The sequence below is a fragment of the Macaca thibetana genome, chromosome 9 (genome assembly GCF_024542745.1).
Source record: "Macaca thibetana thibetana isolate TM-01 chromosome 9, ASM2454274v1, whole genome shotgun sequence".
Taxonomy (NCBI): Eukaryota; Metazoa; Chordata; class Mammalia; order Primates; family Cercopithecidae; genus Macaca; species Macaca thibetana.
Window position 1 is genome coordinate 31,554,045 of NC_065586.1, and position 22,033 is coordinate 31,576,077.

Here is a 22,033-nt window from a genome sequence, read left to right on the forward strand (position 1 = left end):
TATGGAACAGAGTAATACTGTTTATACATCACTTACATAGACAATGAGGTCCAAGTTCTTACATATGACTGAACCAATATGGTCTCGTTCTCTAAAAATTAGCTTAAAAGAAAAGATTAGTCAATGTGTAACATGCATGGTTCTAGAATATATTAAGAATATTACTTTCCTAATACTTTTGTAGTTTTTTCTTAATTTTATAATTAAACACTTCCTTTTCTCCTTAAGTCACAGCAGCTATTAGATACTTTGCTATGAAATTAGATTTCTATTTGAACAAAGCAGCACTGAAAAATAATTTGTCTTTCTATTCAAAGTAATACAATGCTACAAAAAAGGAATGATTTACTTTGATAAATTCTACAAAAAAGGAATGATTTACTTTGCTGCTATTTTACAACTACATAATCTGAAAATTATTCACTATACTAACTCACTTTGTCAAAATGTAAAAATAGGTAGACCAAATACAGTGTCTGTATTTAATAAATTACTCAAAAGTTAACTGGTATGATGTAGAGAACTTGCCTTAATGTAGCATAAAAAATTCAGCATGTGCTTTATTAAGCATATTATCAGATTGTGACTTCCGCTCTAGATAAACTAGATTTACTAGCCAGCTGATGTCAAAAACAGTGACACAAGCTTTATCATCAAACCCTATAAAGGCAAAAGCCATTGTACTAAAGTTAATGTTAGCTTAAAATTCTTTCAGATGGAAATCAAGACGCACTTTCTCACTGCTTTAGTTTCCTAGAAGCAAATGAAATTAAAATGAGCTGAGTCCATGCGTTGTCTGTACATAAGAAAATAGTCAATTTTAATTCAACTAAAGCACTCATGCACACACACTCTCACAAGGAAGAAATATTCCCAATTCTATTTAACTGATTACTCCGCTATATTTTCTCAATGTACTTTAATCAGAAAATACACATTTTTCTGCATGAGAGATAAACATATTATTATTTTTCTACCAATGTCTGAAAGTTTTGTCTGGTCTGATAAAAACTGACATCTGTAGACAAAGCTCACAAACTGTTATGTCAATTTATATTTTTGGTATACTGGGGACTTGGGAAATGGCCCATATGAAGTTTTATTGTAATTTTTTCATAAAATACAGCTTAAATCTCCTTAGATATGCAAGTCTGATATTCTTCATAAGAACTATGTTGCTCCTCAACAAAAACATTAATAACACAATTGTAAGTAGGTGTAGTTTTTTTTTCTTTTTCTCATAAACCCTCATGTTGACGGCTGACTTTCAACAGATCACAGCAAGGGAGCTACAAAAGATGTTAAATAAGAACATTTTTAATTTGCCACCTGCACCCCTTAAGCAGGGAGAAAACAAATCTTTCAATCATATGGGAACTAAGTAACAACATTAATCTGAGTGGATGGGCACTGATTACTTGAGCTAGGGAACACAGGAATTGGAAAGGCAGAGAGGTGGGAATTAAGCCCATTTTAAAAATGCCACAGCTGAATTTGTGTTATTAAAAAAAAAAAAAAAAAAACAGCAGAGGCAGGAAGGAAACACAGGCATCAAATCAGGAAGAAAAATGAATGGAATAGCAGTAGTGACAGACAGCCTAAGCCTAAGGATGAGAAGGAAGAGTCTAGGATCAGGGATTCTCACCCAAATCAATGGATGGACCGAAACTGGCACAAAACCGCGCATGTATATATGCATCACTCAAAGAAAAGGTCCAGAACTTTCATCAAATGGTCACAGGGATCAAGACCCAAGTACTAATGCTCTAAGTATTAATCACTAACTTGAATGTAAAGAACAAAATTTGCTACACTCAAAACGTACAAATACAAAGAACAATTCCCATACAATGTGAGACGTGCTATGAGAAAGTTATGCCTAACTCAATCTGGGAGAGAAAGAAATCAGACAGCCTCCTGGGGAACTTGACACTTGAACTAAGGAACAGGAGTCCGCTAGGCAGAAACAGCAGGAGGTAAAAACAACCAACAGTGAAAGGCACAGGGGCTAAAGACAGCATTTCATATCTGAAGGGCTTTAAATTCCCTCAAAAGTTTTGGGTGAGGTGAAGTAGCAAGAAATGAGGTAGCAGAAAGAATGCACTAAGAAAGGGTACCATGACCAGGGACCAACTAGAAAACTATTTTAATCATTACTATAAGAGATGATAAAGACCTGAATGTGGTGGCAGTGAGAGAGAAGAGGGGCCCAATTTGACAGATTCAGGAGACAAAACTGACAGGGACTTTTGTGAGGGCGAGAGCATAGATCTTGGGGAAACTGCCAAGCTTGAGCAACTGGGTAGCTGGTGATATCTCGGCTTCAACGTTACTTTAGGGCTTTTCCTGACCACTTTTAAGTAAACTTCCCATTATTTACGACTGCCCGTTTGTTTGCCTCACTGTACTTACTACAGACTAAATGTTTGTGTCCCCCAAAATTTGTATATTGAAATCTAATATCAAATGTAATGATACGTGGAGGTGGGGCCTTTGGGAGATGATCAGGTCATGAAGGCGAAGCCCACATTAATGCAATTAGTGCCCTTATAAAAGGGAACCCTTGTTATTTCTGCCATGTGAGGACACAGTAAAAAGGAACCATCTATGAACCAGGAAGGTGCCCTCACCAGTGAATTTAACAGTGCCTTGATCTTGGACCACCTCTCAGCCACCAGAACTGTGAGAAATAAATTTCTGTTGTTTATAAGCCACTCAGTTTATATTTTTGCTATAGCAGCTCCAATGGACTAATACACACTTGATGCAAAGTACAATTATGTATTTTTTTTTTACTTTTATTACTCATTATCCACTCCTTTAGGCCATAAGTTGGAACCACATCTGTTATGTTCATCAATAACCACTGTCTAGTACTGTATCTAGCATGTAGTTGGTATTCAATACATATATGATGAAGTAATTTACCAACAAATTAACAGTACTATAACAAGAAAGAAATATAACAGGGTCAGTAACAGAGAAAGCTTTAACTTTTAAATAAGTTTTTGAATTTGACATAAAAATAAATAGGCAGATGGGTAATATAGGTTTGGATACACAAGTAAGAGTTAGGAAAAACATTTAAGGCAGGGCATGGTGGCTCATGCCTGTAATCTCAGCACTTTGGGAGGCCAACGCACGCGATCTGGAGGTCAGGAGTTCAAGACCAGCCTAAGATGGTGAAACCCCATCTCTACTAAAAATACAAAAAGTAGCTGGGCATGGTGGCGGGCGCCTGTAATCCCAGCTACTTGGGAGGCTGAGACACAGAACTGCTTTAACATGGGAGGCAGAGGTTACAGTCAGCCAAGATCGCGCCACTGCACTTCAGCCTGGGCGACAGAGCAAGACCCCATCTCAAAAAAAAAAAAAAAAAAAAAAAAAAAAATTTAAACAGATTTTTATTTCATACTATTTAGTATACTTTCTCTACATAATATGTGTCAAAATCACCCAATGTTTTTGTGTTGCTTACCAAAAAAGCTTCATAAAAAATACCTTAAGTCCCATAAAATATATACAAACTTATACATGAGTATTTGTTGGTCTAAATATTTGATACTCTAAAAGAAACTTTATGTTAAAAATAAGCAGGAATGCTTTAATAAGGACTAGCAAATTATGGTTAAATTGAGTAACAATATTATTCTATCCTAATAGGCAAGAAAACAATAAACTTCAAATTCTACTAGGTAATCTCGGAAAAATTATACAGGTTCATAATTACTTTGCAGGCTCCAGAATTTCCAATCGATGTTGCATTCTTTTAGTAAAGTAGGTACTTCTCAATTTAGGCTAACAAGTGTGATACACCAAAATCAATATAGCTGTTCAAAATCCTCATCTTTAGTTAACTGTGTAATAATGAGATTTTTAAAATATAGAACAAGTAAACTTGCACAATTATACCTAGATCATTGAAAAAACACCAGTGTAATGAAACATCCAGAATGGGTAAATCCATACATAGAAACAAAATGCAGGCTAGTGGTTATCAAGGACAGGGGCCTGGGGAGGGTGAAATGGGGAGTGACTTTTAATGGGTATGGGTTTTATTTTGGGGTGATGAAATGTCCTATAACAGAGGTGATAGCTACACACATTGTAAATATATTAAATGCCACTGAATTGTACCCTTTAAAATGGTTACTGGTTAATGTTACATAAATTTTATCTCAATAAAAATAAATTTTTTAAAGAGCCAATGGTTACAAAAATAAACATTCATGTTTTTTAAAAAGGCTTAGAATAGTAATATTCAATGAAAAAAATAAGCAAACTTGTCCATTAATACTTCAATAATCATTAAATTTTAAAATGTCTTTTTCTCTTAATTGATTAATGCATATTAATACCATAAGTGGACATACAACATCAAAGCTCGTTTCCAAAATGCATATTCTAAAACCTCAGTATTCAGTAATTGGGAAATTTAAAATGCATATTCTCATAGGTACATTGGGACAAATAAAGAATAGCTTCTTAGAGCAGCCCAAAAAACCTATTTAATCCATATTGTAGTCAAATTGTAGAAAAATATATTATTGGTTTTTAAAAAATGTATATTCTGCCTATTTCAAGTAGATTTAAAGGGACTACAAAAAGTAACAATAACCATTTAAAAATTAGAAAAGAAGAAAAAGTTAACATGTTTAAAATTTATGTTAAGGTATGAAATTTTAAATCTGGTTTGATTAAAAGAGATAGATGAGCAATTTGCAGGGATTTTTAAAGAGACATTAGGGAACTAAAAATGATCATATATAATTTCCCCTTCTAAATCTGTAGCTTCCTTCTTTCTTATCACTAAGCCTTTATACTAATCAGATTTTAACTCGCAAAGAAAGAGGGAAATACCTCCCTGTAGTAACTGGGTAAGAGTGAGAGAGAGAGGCAAGACTGCTAGAAGCCATGCAAGCGCAGAGGAGGAACCAGAGGGCAGAGGGAGTGAAGAGACATCCCAGAGGGCAGAAACCTCGATGGGAGGACACAACAGCATGGACAGAGCATTCAGGAAAAAAGGAATGCTGTCTGGTGACGGAAAAACAGAACCACCTCTGGTAGAATTAACACAGCGGTTTGTTTTTTTCACCTAAAGGTAAAAAAAAGATTGAAACAGAAGAAACATTGGTGAGGCAGTTCCCTGTGATGGCCATCAGAGGGTACTGTGAGTCCGGCATGGTCTAGCTGCTGTCAAACTTCAGAAAATGGATCAATGGGTGGTGAAATAATGTGCAAACAGTCCTTGTAACCGCACGTGGAACATTTAAAAAATTTTGTTTCTAGGATTACTTAGGAATTCTCTTTTAACAAAATGAAAATAATATGTAAAAGATCTTTGTGGGAACTGTATATTACCTACATTTAAAATAGTTTTAAAGGGTTTTCTCCTTTTCTAGACGGACAGATTAGAGTACTGTAGTAACAGTGCCTTAGATTCATATGGCAATTCTTGCCAAAACCACCAAAATCATGTTAACTTTTATCATTACGTAATGTTTATGTAATGTTTATGTACCCAGTATTGTGCAAATAATGCAAAAGATAAGTATCTGTCCTCTATTTAAACTTCTTTTAGGAGTTTAACACCTGGTAGGGAGACTAGAAGTACATACAATAACTTGCACTTATTAAATGCAATTAGTGACTTGAGAGTTCAGAAATAAGAGAACATTAACGGTTAGTCTGACAAAGCCTTCTGGAAGGGTCCATCTTGATGGGGTACAGGATTTAACTATGTATAGAAAAAGCAAGGCCCACTCTAGGCAGGGGTACTGCCTAAGCCAACATCAGAAGGAAATGTGTACAACCCCTGATTAGCACCAAAAAGACCAGATTACACTAGGGAATAGAGAAAGAGTTAGAAAAATGAAACAGTGTCTGTGAAAATCTTTACCTCTAAGAAATCTGAAGTGTCCCAATCAATAACAGTGTGTCATAATTTCATAAACCAGAGAAGCCATAATAAAAGTTTGTCTTTTAAAAAAAAGCTTTAACATTTATTTATTCAACAAGTATTTACTGAGCAGCTATTATATGGCACTGTGGGAGGTACTGGGGTAACTGTTTCTGCTCTAATGAAGCTTTACTCTGTCTGGTGGGGGAAGACAGACATTAATAGAGAATTGGAGGTTCCTATAAGAAATAAATTATTTATTTTATGTAATCAAACAATATATAATCAAATACTATGAGTAGTATTATAGGAAAACTTTACCTAACCTAGAGAATTAGAATAAAATTCTCTGAGGAAGTAAAGTTCAAACTAAGCCCTGATGAATGAATAGAAGCTAACCAGGCAAAGATGTGGGGGAGAATGTTTCAGGATGCAGAGGAAACGACACACGCAAGGACCCTGAGCTGAAAGGCAGACTCCTTTGAGGAACTGAGAGAAGGGCGGAGTGACAAGACAACAAGCGAGAAGGGAAAAGGAAATATGAGATGAGGTGGTGGAGGCACTCAGGAGCCAGAGCATGCACAGCCTTGTCATGCTCATTAAGAATTTTAGGGCTTCATTCTACAAGAAAACAGGCTGGGCGCGGTAGCTCACATCCGTAATCCCAGCACTTTGGGAGGCCAAGGCAGGCATATCACTTGAGGCCAGGAGATCGAGACCAGCCTGGGCAACATAGCAAGACCCCTTATCTCCATAAAAATTTTTTAAAAACTACCCAAGAGGGCCAGGCACAGTGGCTCATGCCTACAATCCCAGCACTTTGGGAGGCTGAGGTGGGTGGATCACTGAGAGAGCAGGAGTTCGAGACCAGTCTGGCCAACATAGTGAAACCCTGTCTCTACTAAAACTACAAAAAATTAGCCAGATGTTGTGGTGCATGCCTGTAATCCCAGCTACTTGGCAGGCTGAGATAGAGGAATCACTTGAACCTGGGAGCTGGAGACTGCAGCGGGCTGAGATTGTGCCACTGCATTCCAGCCTGGGCAACAGAGCAAGGCTCTGTCTCAAAAAACAAACAAACAAAAAAATTAGCAGAGGGTGCTGGTGCATGCCTGTGGTCCCAGCTACTAGGGAGGCTGAGATGGGAGAATCACCTGAGCCTGGTGGGGGAGGGGCAGGTGGTTGAGGCTGCAGTGAGCTATGATGGCTCTACTACACTCCAGCCTGGACAACAGAGTGTGACCCTGTCTCTATTTAAAAAACAACAACGACAACAACAAAAAACCCAGAAGCCATTGAAGGGGAATAGCATGATCAGCAACAGATAGAAAAGACTGGGAGTGAATATAAATATAGAAATCAAGTAAAATTTCATCAGAGTTAAGACAGGTATCTTAAGAGAAGTCACACAGAGGTTTTCCAGTTTAGGAGAACTTACAGTTTAGCTATATTATTTCCAATATTCATCTGGCACAGACTTGGCAATATATTTTACGGCACAGAAAATGAAGGTGTCTATGCCCATTAAGAAGGAGAGGATAGGTTCTTACCTTTGGACTGCTGGCCTGAGGAAAAAAAGAGTAAAGTATAATTTGATAGTATTGTCTGGGAATTTTTATATTTATTTTTAAAAACAAATATAAGTTCATCACTTACAAATATGGTATATAATTTAATCATGTAAGATACCATATTTTAAACAAAAGGGAGACTTTTAAATCAATAAAATCTGACTTAAACTTATTTTGATTGTGATTTTTTAGAAAAACCAATGACATTTAATAGAAGCCCATTTAAACATCACATTAAGAGTCAATTAACTTGCTAAAATTGATTGAAATAACTGAACTACATTGTAAGATATGCTTCTATCATACTAACTGTATCTTGGTGCTTTGGTGAGGAGGGAGAAGACTCATTTTCAGGAAAGCAGGGTTTTGAGGCAGTTGGAGATTCCTACAAGAAATAAGTAATGAAAAAAGTTACTCTATTTTATATAATTATCTTTCTGCCTCTACTCACAGCAGGAGAGCTTAGTAAGAGAGAATAACAAATTTTTTCCTTGTTATTTTCGTTCTATATTCAGCTCCAAGCTAATAAGGTAATGATTTTAAAACTACAAACGCTATTAAAAGTTTATAAAATATGGTGCTTTTTATAGCAATTACAGTTTAATTTAAATAATGCATATGGAATTACTCAAAATAAATGATATGTGCTGCCTTAAAATCATGATGTTATATCAGTCTGAATTAACCATATTTAAAATAAGTAAAACTTAAACACTTCCAGATAAATACATTATAATCATGATACTAACTTGCTCTTGGTATGGTAAGTATAAATACCCAGGATTAGGCAAGGTCACAGAAATAACTTGGCAAATGCCAGAACGGGAATTTAATTTTAGTCAAAAGCTATATAAGAAATTAAATTGCTATTAGTATTTAAGGTAATTTATAGAAAACTTTTCAAAAATTAGAAATAAGATATTTTAAATTCAAGAAAGAAACCTAAGATTTAAATATTAATAACTCCCCAGAAAACAAGAAGTTTTAATGTCTAAGCCTACAACAGTATCATAAGAGCAAACCAATAACGTGGTTTTTTTTTTTAAGCAGTCTGCTTTGTCAATATTAAAACACAGAATGTGAGTTCTATTACAGATGTTGATAGGACTATTCATGGAGGGTAAGACTGAAAAACTTTTCTTGGTAGCAACAGCCCACCTCCACTTAAATTTTCTCCATTTCCTTAGATGTTCTGAATAATTTCAGAAAAAGAGAATGTTTTAAATCATACACCATTACCTATTATTAAATTTTTTCTATCAAACCAAAAAGTTCCTTTGAACATTCATCTCCATGTATGTATCCTTCTAGTTTTCTACGTTTATGAAGCTGGAGAAGGCGCTGTCAACGAACCTGGGAATTTGTTTTAAGTAACACTTGCAAAAACCATTAACTCAACATTTACTCATTTGGAAAAATGTCTTCAGGTTTACATCCTACACAGTTTGTAAATATAGAAACTAATAGCAGTAAAAGTTTACATGGAAGCCCTTGAAGGGACAAGCTTATAAATCAAACAAACAAGGCACTATTAATGGAGAAAATATTAAAATCATATCAAATAAAAAACTTCAAAGAAATTTAACTTAAGGTCCAAATCTCACTTACTTTTTTCTGACAACGTCAGATCAATTTTTGATTCTAAGACTGTCTGATAGTAAAACAGTATGAGAAAGAGGGAAGATGTGATGATCCATAAAGTAGAAAATAAGTAACTGAATAAAATGATAATTATATTTTTCATAGCACATTCAGTCCCACAGAAATAAAAACCACAAATACAGTAATAATGTATGTGCAACAATTATAACTATTATAAACAAGAAATAATTTTACATGTATACATTTATCTATATTTAGATATATGCATATAAATATACATCATATACATCTATGAAGAGTTATAGTAAAAACAGAAAAAAAAGGCAGAAACAGATGCATTCACACATACACATACACACACCTACCCCTCCAGGGTTATCTGTAAACTGAATTAGGACGTCATCACAACAACATCTGCTATACAGTAATAGATGGTTCTTGACTTATGATTGTTCAACTTTAAGGTGATGGCAAAGTGATAGGCATTCACTAGAAAACATACTTGAAACTTGATCTTTTCCTGGGCTAACAATATTCAATATGACACTCTCTCATGATGCTGCACAGAGGCATGTAGCCCCAGCTTCCAGTCAGCCACCTGATTACCAGGGTAAACAGATTACAAAGGTAAATAATTGATATTCTACAGTGTACCGTGTTACTGAATGATTTTGCCCAACTGTAGGTTAATGTAAATGTTCAGAGCACATTTAAGGTAGGCTAGGCTAAGCCACAATGTACAGTGGGTTAGGTGTATTACATGCATTTTCACCTTGTGGTATTTTCAATTCATGGTATTTTCAACTTATGTGGGTTTACTGGGATATAACCTCATCCTAAGTTGCAGAGCATCTGTATTAGGTTGCTGTGATTACAATTCAGGTTATACACACTTCATCCCTTATCACATATTAGCTAGTTTGTTCTGGTAGTCAGTCCCTTTTTCAAAATCTCAAAAACTGCCCTATGTTAAGAAACTGATGCATTTGTTTGCAAAGGGTAAGGTGGGGGGTAAAAAAGACAATTCTACCAAAACTAAGTAAATCTCTAATCGCAAAAAAATCATATTCTCGCAACTCTAGGACAAGGAGATGAAAGAGGAAATGTACTAAGAACTGCATGTGAGTTATTTAAAGCAATAGATTGAAAAATAATTTTAAAAAATGAATTGAGAGATTAAAAAGGAGTAAGATTGATATTTTATGATGTTGAAAACAAAAGAAAAAGGAGTAAGAAATTTTAAATAAATTATCAAAATCATCATCCTATTTGTTCCAGTATGAAGAGGCGGTAGAGTTGGTTCAACAATGATTTGCCTTAGAACAGTATATATGGCATTTGGGAGATTCCTATTTATCCTGAATTGTAATCTGGTTCTTGGTTGAGTGAATTTTTCCTATTAGAAATCCCTAGGTGTTTTACTTACCTAGATTAATCTCAACACTAATATATTTTCAAGCATATCTTCAATAGCACAGACTCAGAATGTCATTCCTTTAATGTAGTCTCTACATTCAACACAAGATCCTTACAAAATAGAAGCTAGAAACAGGTGTGCCACTTTCATTGTTTTCTATTAGTCCATCTTACACACACGAAGAATACTGTTTCTAACACTCCACCTTTAAATTCAACAAAGACCAATTTTATAGTAACTTGTAGTACCAAAATATTATACTTGTTTTGACTGATCAATTGAGATTATTGATAAAGGAATTTAGGACTTAAAGTATCCAAACATAATGAAATATGCTATAGGGATAGTTCATTCTGTTTTCACAAACACACCTAAAAATTACAGAAAAACTGTAAATCATGCTACAAGAAGCCTGATGATTTAAAAAACCTTTACATTTCAACATTAGTATGCCTAATATTCTGCAAATTCATACTAAGTTCCCAACTTATCCCCAAAATGAAGCCACACTGTAAATAAGTAACTTGTAAAGAAGTGTTTAAAACATCCATTTTAATGTTTGCATTAAAATTCACCCTTTTTTGAAACAGGGAACATTACTTCTCAGATTGATAAAAGATGTGCTTTCTACAGAGAGCATTTAGAGAAACAAAGGGAATATAATTCCAATATTACCTGGGATGAGGAAAATTAATTAAATGTCTTCCCTATGAAATCTCCTAGAGACTGAAGACAAAGGATAACAGAAATGTGACTTTAAAATAAGATAAGCAAGAAAAATCTGTCACCTACTAGGATCAAATGTATCAAGGTACACAGATAAGTATGCCACAGATAAGTCAGTCCATTGTGCAAAAACCAAAATCCTCAAAACCAAAACTTACTTCATGACAAACTGATGCTAAATACATAAAAATGTAGTCAATTTGATAAAAGAAAAAATAATGTAGTAACGTTTCAACATACATGCAGATCAAAAGCTTAAATTAGTTCAAAAGAAATCAAATGTTCTAGCAAAGAATATTTATTAAATACATGAAATATTAGTACAAATAGTTACAATTCACTGTACAATACAATGCAAAGAACTTGCCAAAAATCTCAACAGTCCTACCTTGTCATTAGTGTCCAATACAATGGTGCTGTGTCTCCACTTTGTTAATACTATTGGTTCTTGCAGCCGCCTATCCAGGCTCCTACTTTTAATTATTTCTCTTTGCTGCTGGGATGAAGCATTATACTAAAACAAAACAAAGCAAAAAACACTTCACAAACAATAGAAATGAAAGTGGAATCTAAACATCCTGGCTCCAAATGACAAAGACTGTTAGGCAAAGTTCAACATATGACATCTCCATACATTTTCTAGCCTCAGTTTTCTCATCTTTAACCAGAACTGTGGCACAATTGAGAAGATCGCAGACTCTGCTGTTACACAGACCAAGGTATTATCTTTGGCAAAATATTTAATCTCCGTCAGTCTAAGTTTTGTCAACTGTAAAGTAGATAAAACAGAAATATCATCTCATTCACAGAGTTGCTCTAAGGATCAAAGTATTAAAGAACAACATATTAAAAGAGTAGTACATTATCAATAAATATTAACTATCATAACTTATAAAATAAAATCAAATTAATTTTTCTACTTCTACTTCTTCTACTAAGCATTATTTTAAAAACCTAAACCAAAAATTAAATTCAAAATGAACTAGTAAGTTCTTTACATATTCTGGATTCTAAACCTTTCTAAGCTATGTGAGTTGAAGATATCTTTTCCTAGTCTGTAGCCCAGCCTCTCCCCTATGTTTATGACATCTTCCACCAGAGAAGGTGTTTTGTTTAATTTTAATGTAGTCACATCTGTCAATCTTTCCTTTTATAGTAGCCTTCTGAGTCTTGTTCAAGACATCTTGCCTACTCTGTAGATAAAGATATTCTTTGATATATCCTTCCACAGTGTTTAAAGTTTTACTTGCTATATTTATATCTTTAATCTAACTGAAATTAATCATTTAGCATGAAGTAAGGTCAAGATCTACATTTATTTTCATTTTTATCATGTGAAAACCAATAATCTTAGTAACATTCTTACTTAGTCCATGCTTACCCCACTGATTTGTTTTCTTTTTAGTTGTTGTTGCAGCATCTCAGATGACACAAACCATTGTTTGTTTGTTTGTTGAGAAAGGGTTCCTCTCTGTCACCCAGGCTGGAGTGCAGCGGCATGATCAGAGCACACTGTAACCTTGAACTCCTGGGCTCAAGAGATGTTCCTGTCCCAGACATTTGAGTAGCTGGGACTACAAGCACATGCCAGCACACTTGGCTTTTTTGTTGTTGTTGTAGAGCCAAAGTCTCCCTAACCCCATTGATTTGTAATGCCACGTCTGAGCTTTATACATGTGCCCTTACTATCCCAACTTAATTACCATAGCAGGAACTCTCTCTCTCCTGTTCCCTAACCATCAACTACTCTGTATTCAGGAATATGTTGACTCTTTATGGATATTTGTTTACAAATACAAATTTTAGGTTCCATTCCCAAAAAAAGTGAGGGAAGGGATATTAAATGGAAACGCATTGGACTTGTAGATTAATTTGGACATTGTTATAAAATTCAGCCTCCCAATCCAAGATCATGATGGTATGCTACACCATTTATTTGGGTCTTCCTTTATTCTGCTCTGAAATTTTCTTTATTAAAATCTTACAGACCTTTAATAAACATGTTCTTAGTTACAACTCTTGTTGCTACTGCTGCTAATATAAATAGTATCTTCATTGCTATCACATTTTCAAACTCACTTTTTACTAGACAAATGGGTAGTTTTCATGTTAATTTTATATCCAGCAACTTTGCTGAACTCTCATCAGTTTTAAGTTTGTAGGTTCTCTTAGGATTTTCTAATAATAATAATAATAATCTATTGCATCTCTTCCTTCTTAATTCCATTATTTCTTTCCGTTTCTTAATTGTTGACTAGAAGCTGTGATAGAAATGTTCTAGTCTAGTCCCTAACTCTAATGGGAAAGCTTCTGTAATCTCGCCATGAAGTATGAGATTTACTGCAGATTATTTAATAGATAATCTTTAGCATAATGTGTCATTATAAGAAAGTGATTTTCATCTGGGCTCGGTGGCTCACGCCTGTAATCCCAGCACTTTGGGAGACTGAGATGGGTGGATCACCTGAGGTCAGGAATTTGAGACCAGCCTGGCCAATATGGTAAAAGCTTGTCTCTACTAAAAATACAAAAATTAGCCAGGTGTGGTAGTGCAAGCCTGTAGGCCTAGCTACTTAAGAGGCTGAGGCACAAGAATAGCTTGTACCTGGGAGGCGGAAGCTGCAGCGAGCCGAGATTTTGCCACTGCACCCCAGCTTGGGCGACAGAGTGACAGTCTGTCTCAAAAAAACAAAGAACAGTGATTTCCTTACAGAAGCATATTCTTGGATCATAGTGGTTTTATATCCATTTTGCAAATCTTTTAACAGATGTGTTTAGAGCATTTACATTTAATGTGATTATTTATAATGTTAGGATGTAAGTCTGGTATTTTATCGTTAATTTTCTGTCTGTTTCTCCTTTCCTACCTTCCTGTGGGCTACTTGAGGAATTTTTACTATTATATTTTAATATATCTACAGTTCCTTGAGCCTCTCGTTATACTTTTTTAGTGCTTGCTCTAGGGATTACAATATACATAATTTATCAGTCTACTAGTATCAACATTTTACTACTTCAAGTGGAATACAGAAACCCTACTAAAAATTACATCCCTTTACTCATTCTTTATGAAACAGTTGTCTCAAATATCACTACTGCATATCAGGACTACTTCAGAAATATTATAATTTTTGTTTCAAATATCAAAGACAATTTTAAACACCCAGGACAAAAGTCCCCTCAGATATTCACCCTTTCTGTTGTTCTTTATTCATTCCTGATATTGCAAGTTTTCTAATTACTTCCCTTCTGTTTGAAAGACTTCCTACAGCAACTCTTTGAAAGCAAGACTGCTGGGGATAAATCTTAGTTTAGTTTAATTCTGAAAATGTCCTTATATTACTTTCATTCCTGAAGGATATATTTTTGCTGGGTGTAGAAGGGTTCACAGTTCTTTTCTTCTAGTATTTGAAAAATGTTATGCCACTTCTTTCTGGCTTCCATGGCTTCGGACAAGTCACTTCATTCAAATTATTACCCTAAAAGTAATGTGTTGTTTCACTGAAGGGCTTTCAAGACTTTGTGGGGCAAGGGTGAGGGTCTTTAGTTTTCAGAAATTTTGATTACAATGAGCCTGGATATGGACTTCTTTGGGGTTACATTATCTAGTGTTTATTCAGTTTCTTGAATCTGTTGGTTTGTCTTCTGCTGAATTGGGGGCATTTTCAAACACTACTTCTTCCAAGTATTTTGCTACCTCACATTCTTTCCTTTCTCCTTCTGGAACTTCAATGAAAAGGAAGGTTAGCTCTTTTGTATTTTCCCACAGGTCTCTGAGGCACTGTTCATTTTGTTTTAGAAATCTATTGTCTCTCCGTTGTTCAGACTAAATAATTTCCACTAACCTTTCTCCAAGATCATGAACTCTCGTCTTTCACTTCCATTCCGTTATTGAGCCATCCAGTATTTGATTTTTGGCTCTAGGATTTACCTTTGTTTTTTCTGTATATCTTCTATTTATTTGCTGAGACTTCCAACCTCTTATCTCAAGTGTGTTTATAATTGCTTCCTGTAGCACTTTTATGACAGCTGACTTAAAATCCTATGGGATAATTCATTCATTCCTGTCATCCTGGTGTGTCACCAACCTACTGTCTTTTCTCGTTCAAGTTCAGATTTTCCTGGTTCTTGGTATGACAAGTAATTCTAGGTTATATTTGGGTGTTTTGAGTACTGTAAGACTTTGGCTTCCATTTAAACATATTTTAACAGGTGGTGAACCCCATTTACGTCCAGAATGCACATCTCGGCCTGCTTTTATGGCCCATAGTTCAAAGGTCAATTTCATTTTAAAAATCTTTTCATTGCTGTTCTGATCTGCCCTGTTTGTGCACTACCTAGAGGCCAGTCTGAAACCTGGGCAGTACTCCACACCATGTTTCAGTTCTCAAAGATTTTGCTATGCTAATTCTGGTTGCTTTCATGTGTAGGCCACTGGGAGTAGTGTCTAGGACCTTACACAGAGTTTAGAAATCCCTTTCTCTGGCTCCTTCCTCTCCACAATCAATCCTCTTCCCACACACTGCTTGGGATAGGACGGGGTGTTGCCTTGTTGCTGTTGTCCATTTAGTGCATAGGGAGGATGAATCACAGGGTTCCTTGCATACACTGTGGGTCTAGTCAACAGGGCTCCACCCCAGGCTCCACAGTACCCAGGCAGGGAGCGGGAGAATGCTGTTTCAATAGTGCCGGTTAGGGATGACCGACTGGGCTTCATAACACATTGTGCACAGTACATCATGCAGAAGGATATGCTTTTGTGGTGTTCACCTGGAACACAGTAGGTATAATAAACAGAGACGGTGTGCTTTACTTGGCTTAAAATGTTGATCATGTGTTACCACAGATTTTTGGGTTGGCTAAAAACTGTCTGATCTAGAGGGGCTTATCTGGACAAGTCTGTCCCTCATCCCCCTCCTGGGACTGGGAGGCTAGCCTGGGCACATTCTTCTCGTGGCAATGGTAGAGGTGCAAGAGCAAGCCCTGACTATAAGCCCATTTCGATACTCTCCTTGTGTCATATTTGTCACATCCCAGTGAAAGCAAGCCACACAGCTGAACTCAGTTAATGACAGGACAATTTGGGAGGCCACCACAAAGAACTAATACTAGAGTCATAATGGATCCAATGATGCCATCTACTGCACTGTGATGGCTTTTAAGATTGTCTCCTTATTGTGAAGTTCTGCAGATCCAGCAAAATTTGTTGACATGTTGATTTATTTGTATTTATCCTTGACAGTATTCAAAGCATATTTTCTAGTTAAAGATTCGTGTCTTCCTTCAATTTTAGAAAATTCCTAGAAATTATATTTTCAAATATTGTTTCTACACCATTCTTCCATTCTCTTCTTTTGGAATTCCTAATATATGAATATAGAAAACTTTCAACTCATCCTCCATTTTTCTTAACTATGCTTTCATATTTGTTAGATTTCCATCCCTGTCTAAAGTTTATACTACTGACTGCATTTTTTATGTGAATAACTATGTTTTTTCATCTTGAAGATTTCTAATTTATTCTTTATCACATTTACCTATTCATGTATGTTTTTATTTTTCCTAATTTCTTGTTCTTTTTAAATGAAAGTCTTCATTTAATTCTGATTATCCACAGCATAATTTTAAGCCTTTATTAAATTATTAAGAACATTACTTTCAGCTGGGCACGGTGGCTCACGCCTGTAATCCCAGCACTCTGGCAGGCCAAGGTGGGCGGATCACAAGGTCAGGGTTCGAGACCAGCCTGACCAACATGGTGAAACTCCATCTCTATTAAAAATACAAAAATTAGCCAGGTGTAGTGGCGTGTGCCTGCAATCCCAGCTATGCAGGAGAATCACTTCAACCTGGGTGGCGGAGGTTGCAGTGAACCAAGATCACGCCACTGCACTCCAGCCTGGGCAACAGAGCAAGACTCCGTCTTTAAAAAAAAAAAAAAAAAAAAAAAAAAGAACATTACTTTCATCTGGAGTGAATACCATGTTCTGATCCTTGATTTTTCTTATGTCTATAATAATAGCATTGGATTTCTTCATGCATTTTATTTCAAATATTGAACGGCAGACTTCATTTTGAGTGGGGAATGTTTTGTTTTCTCTCTCTTCATTTACTCTCCTTTATTTCTTTCTCTCAATCCTCCTTCCTGTCTAACAGTTTTGTGGTTCCCTTCCCCTACACCTAACCCAGAGTGTGTGTATTTATATATACATATTCTTTTTTACTCAGCTGTCATATGAACATGTTCCTTCTTTCCAAACTTACAACAAAAATTTTTAGGGTAAAGACCGTATCCTATGTATCTGCATTCATCAAAACATATTACATAATACTGAACACCAAAACGTGTTCAGAAAATAGTAAATTAAATTTTAGTATCTGCATGGTTACAAGCTTAACAGATTTATCTTAGACTTACTAGTAAGTGCTAAGTTGCTTAGAATGCAGAATGTAACCTGGAGTTGTCTTTATCATGCAGTAACAATCTATGAAATAGTGACTCTACAACATTTTTCCTTATTTCCTCATTTCCACTGTATTTAATTCAAACTTCTTCATATCCAATTTAATCGACAGTTAAAGAAACTGTGAAGACCTTCTGACGCTTTATGTTAAGCAGCAAATGGTAGCAGAAAATGAAACAGTATCACAAAACTGAGGATTCAACGCTGGTCACAATCAGCACACATTTCCATTGCTGTAAAATACCCTTTGAGGTCTTGATATTATTCAGACTCTTGCCTCTCTTCTTTTTTTCATTAAAGGCATCTCTGAAAGTAAACAGGTTTCCTAACACAGCCTATAGTTCTTCTGACCAAGAAAATCATATAATTGAGTTATAAAGAAACCCAACAGGAATATTTAGCTACCAGTTAAGGCTCCAAATTGTTCCTGATATTAGGCTATCCTGGGAATCTCTCCCTTCAAAGGACCCTGACCTGGGACAAATCACTCAAAAGCAGCCTTGTGACTGATGTCATTACTCTAGGGAATCAGAAACCACTGTGAAGAAAGACACAGCAGACGAGTCCTCCAAAAACTGAACTGGTATTTGAGGTACTGGTAAGAGCTACAATTCAAATCTGTCAAGTGGAACAAAAAAATTAATCTGTTTATTTAATTATTATATTAATAAAAGATTGGTCTTCTATAATCTAAATCGTTTTCAGTGAACTAAACCCTGAGCAGATTTTTCTTCTGGTTCCTTCAAGTGGAAATCAGAGCTCGTATTTTATAAGCATAACACTTATTAGAACAGCCTAACAGAACCAATCCCTGTTATATACAATTTTCAATACTGAATAATTACGTCCCTCAAAACAATATTTTTATCCCAACATATAAGTTATTACATATTTTCGTCGTCATGATCCATAAAATTCTTCTTTCCAAATTAATCACTATATATGTTTTTTTATAAATGGTACCAATTTTGAAAAGTAATATCTGAGGTATTCTATTACTTCTTCCCAGCACATTAATAAAATAAATTGCTTATCTTATTATGTTTATCTCCTTTCCCCTAAAAGTTCGTAACAGTCTTACTAAGCTTGAGGTATCATTTTCCCACTTAAAAGTTTTTTATTGGAAGACAATGAAATATTTGGAAAATAAAATGGTGGGTTATTTAACTTTTTATAAAATTTAACTTTAAAAAACTGTTGCTAGAGTATCACAACTGCTAAGCTACAGTTCTTAAAAACACTACGGAGTTCTGACTGCCTGGCACAACTTCAAAGTTTCAAGGGTAAATAAGGTTTTATCTTCAGAATCACATTCTAAAAATACAAATTAATAATAATGAAAATGAAAAAAATCCACAAGTGTTTTATTGAATTACGTTTCATAATTTTAAAGAGTAATGAGATAAAACATTCAACCCTGAAATACATGATTTGTGGTACTTTTCCATAGACTTTTTATTTGGATCTTTTTCATTCATGGTATTTTATGATTGATGAAGTAAAACCACAATGTGGTAATATTAATATCTTCAAAACTTTTTATACAGAAGCTCTTATAATTAAAATATAAAAATTATCTTCACTAATACTAATATGTTAAGCTGAAAATAGTATTTTTAAAAACAATCCTATTGTACAAATGTAAATTTTAATGACTCCTAATTTAGAAAGTGTAATTAATTTAAACAATAAAGTGATTTAAAATATGAAAGTTTTTCCTGCTGAGCTGAGCAAAGAGAAAGTAAGTACCTATGTAAAACGTGTGATAAAGGATCAAAAAATGCTTATCTGAAGATGTGACAAGTTTTTTAAACTACAAGAGAATTCTGAGGCTATGCTTCATCAACAAATTAATCAAAGGCACCAGTATTTCCTTTATCTCCTCATCCCCCACACCTATGAACTTTTCCATTATAGCCACCTACACATTGTTCCATGAGATTACAAAATTGTAAAAGCCGTCAACTACAACGGAGCTCTCTTCTGCTACTTGGTCAACTCAGACTCATAAAGGTATTCTTAAAAATCAATTACAGAATATGTATTTCATTTTCATCCTATCCATATCAAGCCTTAGAATTTCATAAAATAATTAAAGGCCAGATAGCATTCACATATAGAAGAAAGCACTATTAACACTAGTTTACTAGATTAGCATTTCCCAACTTGTCAATTTAGTAACATCTAGTGATTTTTTCTATATCCATGTTTCATTTATACTATTAATATTCTTCTTTAAATTGATTTACTTTGGGGAAAAGACAAATTTTAAAAACTAAAGTATATGTAACAATTGACACTACATATTTGTCTACTAATTAACAGCTGTTTTCTAGAACATTAAAATAATGCACCAATTAAAATTCAAATGTTTGTTCATATATCACTTAAAATTATCTCAATCACCAATAGTGATGTGCATATGACCACTCTGAAACCTACCACCTTAGATAAACTCAGCCCTGGTACACTTGTCCAGAAATGAGATGTCCAGCTAAATCATAAGGACATCTTATCACATGTTGCCTGTATCTCAGCTAATGAGTGGCTCAATCATACACACATTTACATAAGAGGATAAACCTGAATACTGAGTTACTTTTCTTTCTTTTAAAAAATGATTAAATATAAGAACAACTTTATGTAGAAAAATCAATATACTCAACACAACTAGATAAGATGACATTATTGGTATTCAAGAGAATTCCTATGTCCAAGAATAAGGAAAGGCCAATTTCAAGTTTACCTAAAAGATATTCTGAATAGGAATAATCAGTATCACAAAGTGAAGATACCTGTACATCTTAGAAAACTTACACCACTCACAGTATTCTCAGTGAATTCCGAAAAAATTATTCTTTCTACTTTGTAAAAGTATAATAAAGACTTTACAATAAATCTGCTGAAACCATCTCCAGGTATTACTTCATCTACTATTTTTAAATAGAAATTCGGTGTCAAGGTTTATTACCTTTGGCAATTCCCATTCCGACCGAGATCCGTCTGCACTGTAGTAATACTGTCTACCCTGATCATCAATATGCTTGAGCCACTATAAAAACAGAACAGGTGTTATTAAATTTAAATAAAAGTAAGTTTAAGCTACTACTATCAGAGATACTAGATTTAATTTTTATGAATTTTATTCTACTTGCTCAGTAACACTGCAACAAAAAAAATTTTTTTTTTTTTTTTTTTTTTTTTTTTTTTTGAGACAGAGCTTTGCTCTTGTTGCCCAGGCTGGAGTGCAATGGTGCAATCTTGGCTCACCACAACCTCTGCCTCCCGGGTTCAAGCAGTTCAAGCAATTCTTCTGCATCAGCCTCCCGAGTAGCTGGGATTACAGGCAAGTGCCACCACACCCAGCTAGTTTTGCATTTTTAGTAGAGTCAGAGTTTCTCCATGTTGGTCAGGCTGGTCTCGAAATCCTGACCTGAGATGATTCGCCTGCCTTGGTCTCCCAAAGTGCTGGGATTACAGGCGTGAGCCACCGCGCCTGGCATGCGACAAAAATTTCTAACTAATTATACTAATAGACTTGCATTTTAAGTTTGGTAAGAATAAATATACTCATTATTAAACATGACTTTATTTGCCCTCCCTATCCTCCAATGTCTGGCTAGTTGTTCAAGCACCACTTAACAACAAGCAACATACAACATAAAGATACACAGATGTACATATGCACTGGTACACAGGTACACTCCCATCTGAAAACAGGTTTGAGAAACTGACAAAAGGGAAACACTTTTCAATTAAATGTACAACTAAACCATTTAAAGCCCCATTTCATGCAAACCTTTAGGAATTACTTCCTATGGCCAAACACAATAAAATTTAAATAACAGCAACAACAAAACATCATGCAATAAAACACAGGGAATATGAGGGGAAAAAAGTATTGCTAATACAAACATATGAACTTGAGTATGAAATAAATGAAAAAACTGCTTCCATATGTTCCAATGTCAAATAATTGAGGCAGGAAAGAGGGATAAAAGCCAAGCCCCATTTATTCCCAAGCACATCTTCTCTGAACATGTACTACCAACCAGTTGCTTTCTCAAATGATACCAGATGCAATACACACACAAAATGTCAACATTCATTTCCAAACTAATCATAAAATACTAGATTGATGGTTTTTGTTTTACATAAATTTGATCGTAATAGGAAAAGGAGAATAGGCAGTAAGGCGATGTACGATAATGGCACAGAGAGAAAACCATTTCCAAAAAACTATTCCCCCAGAAAAATATAAAGAAATATGCCTACTGAAGAAATCTAAACAAATGACATTCGACAGGTGTACTCTTAAAAGGTCTTTCATGGGTATCAAGAGCATAAAAATCAC

The 22,033-nt window shown here is 34.9% G+C and overlaps 1 protein-coding gene across 8 annotated transcripts in view; it reads right to left on the reverse strand.

Moving 5' to 3' along the window:
- Nucleotides 1-22,033, reverse strand: part of ARHGAP12 (Rho GTPase activating protein 12) — a 148,739-nt gene that overhangs the window by 50,469 nt on the left and 76,237 nt on the right. For 4 of the 8 annotated variants that reach the window (XM_050805619.1, XM_050805621.1, XM_050805616.1 and 1 more), the window contains 4 exons: nucleotides 20,651-20,731; nucleotides 11,604-11,729; nucleotides 7,781-7,855; nucleotides 7,450-7,464 (listed from right to left, as the gene is read on the reverse strand). In XM_050805619.1, the coding sequence (XP_050661576.1) occupies nucleotides 7,450-7,464; nucleotides 7,781-7,855; nucleotides 11,604-11,729; nucleotides 20,651-20,731 (297 nt within the window). The remainder of the gene's footprint in view (nucleotides 1-7,449; nucleotides 7,465-7,780; nucleotides 7,856-11,603; nucleotides 11,730-20,650; nucleotides 20,732-22,033) is intronic. The other 4 variants (XM_050805618.1, XM_050805622.1, XM_050805624.1 and 1 more) reach the window with 2 other exon arrangements.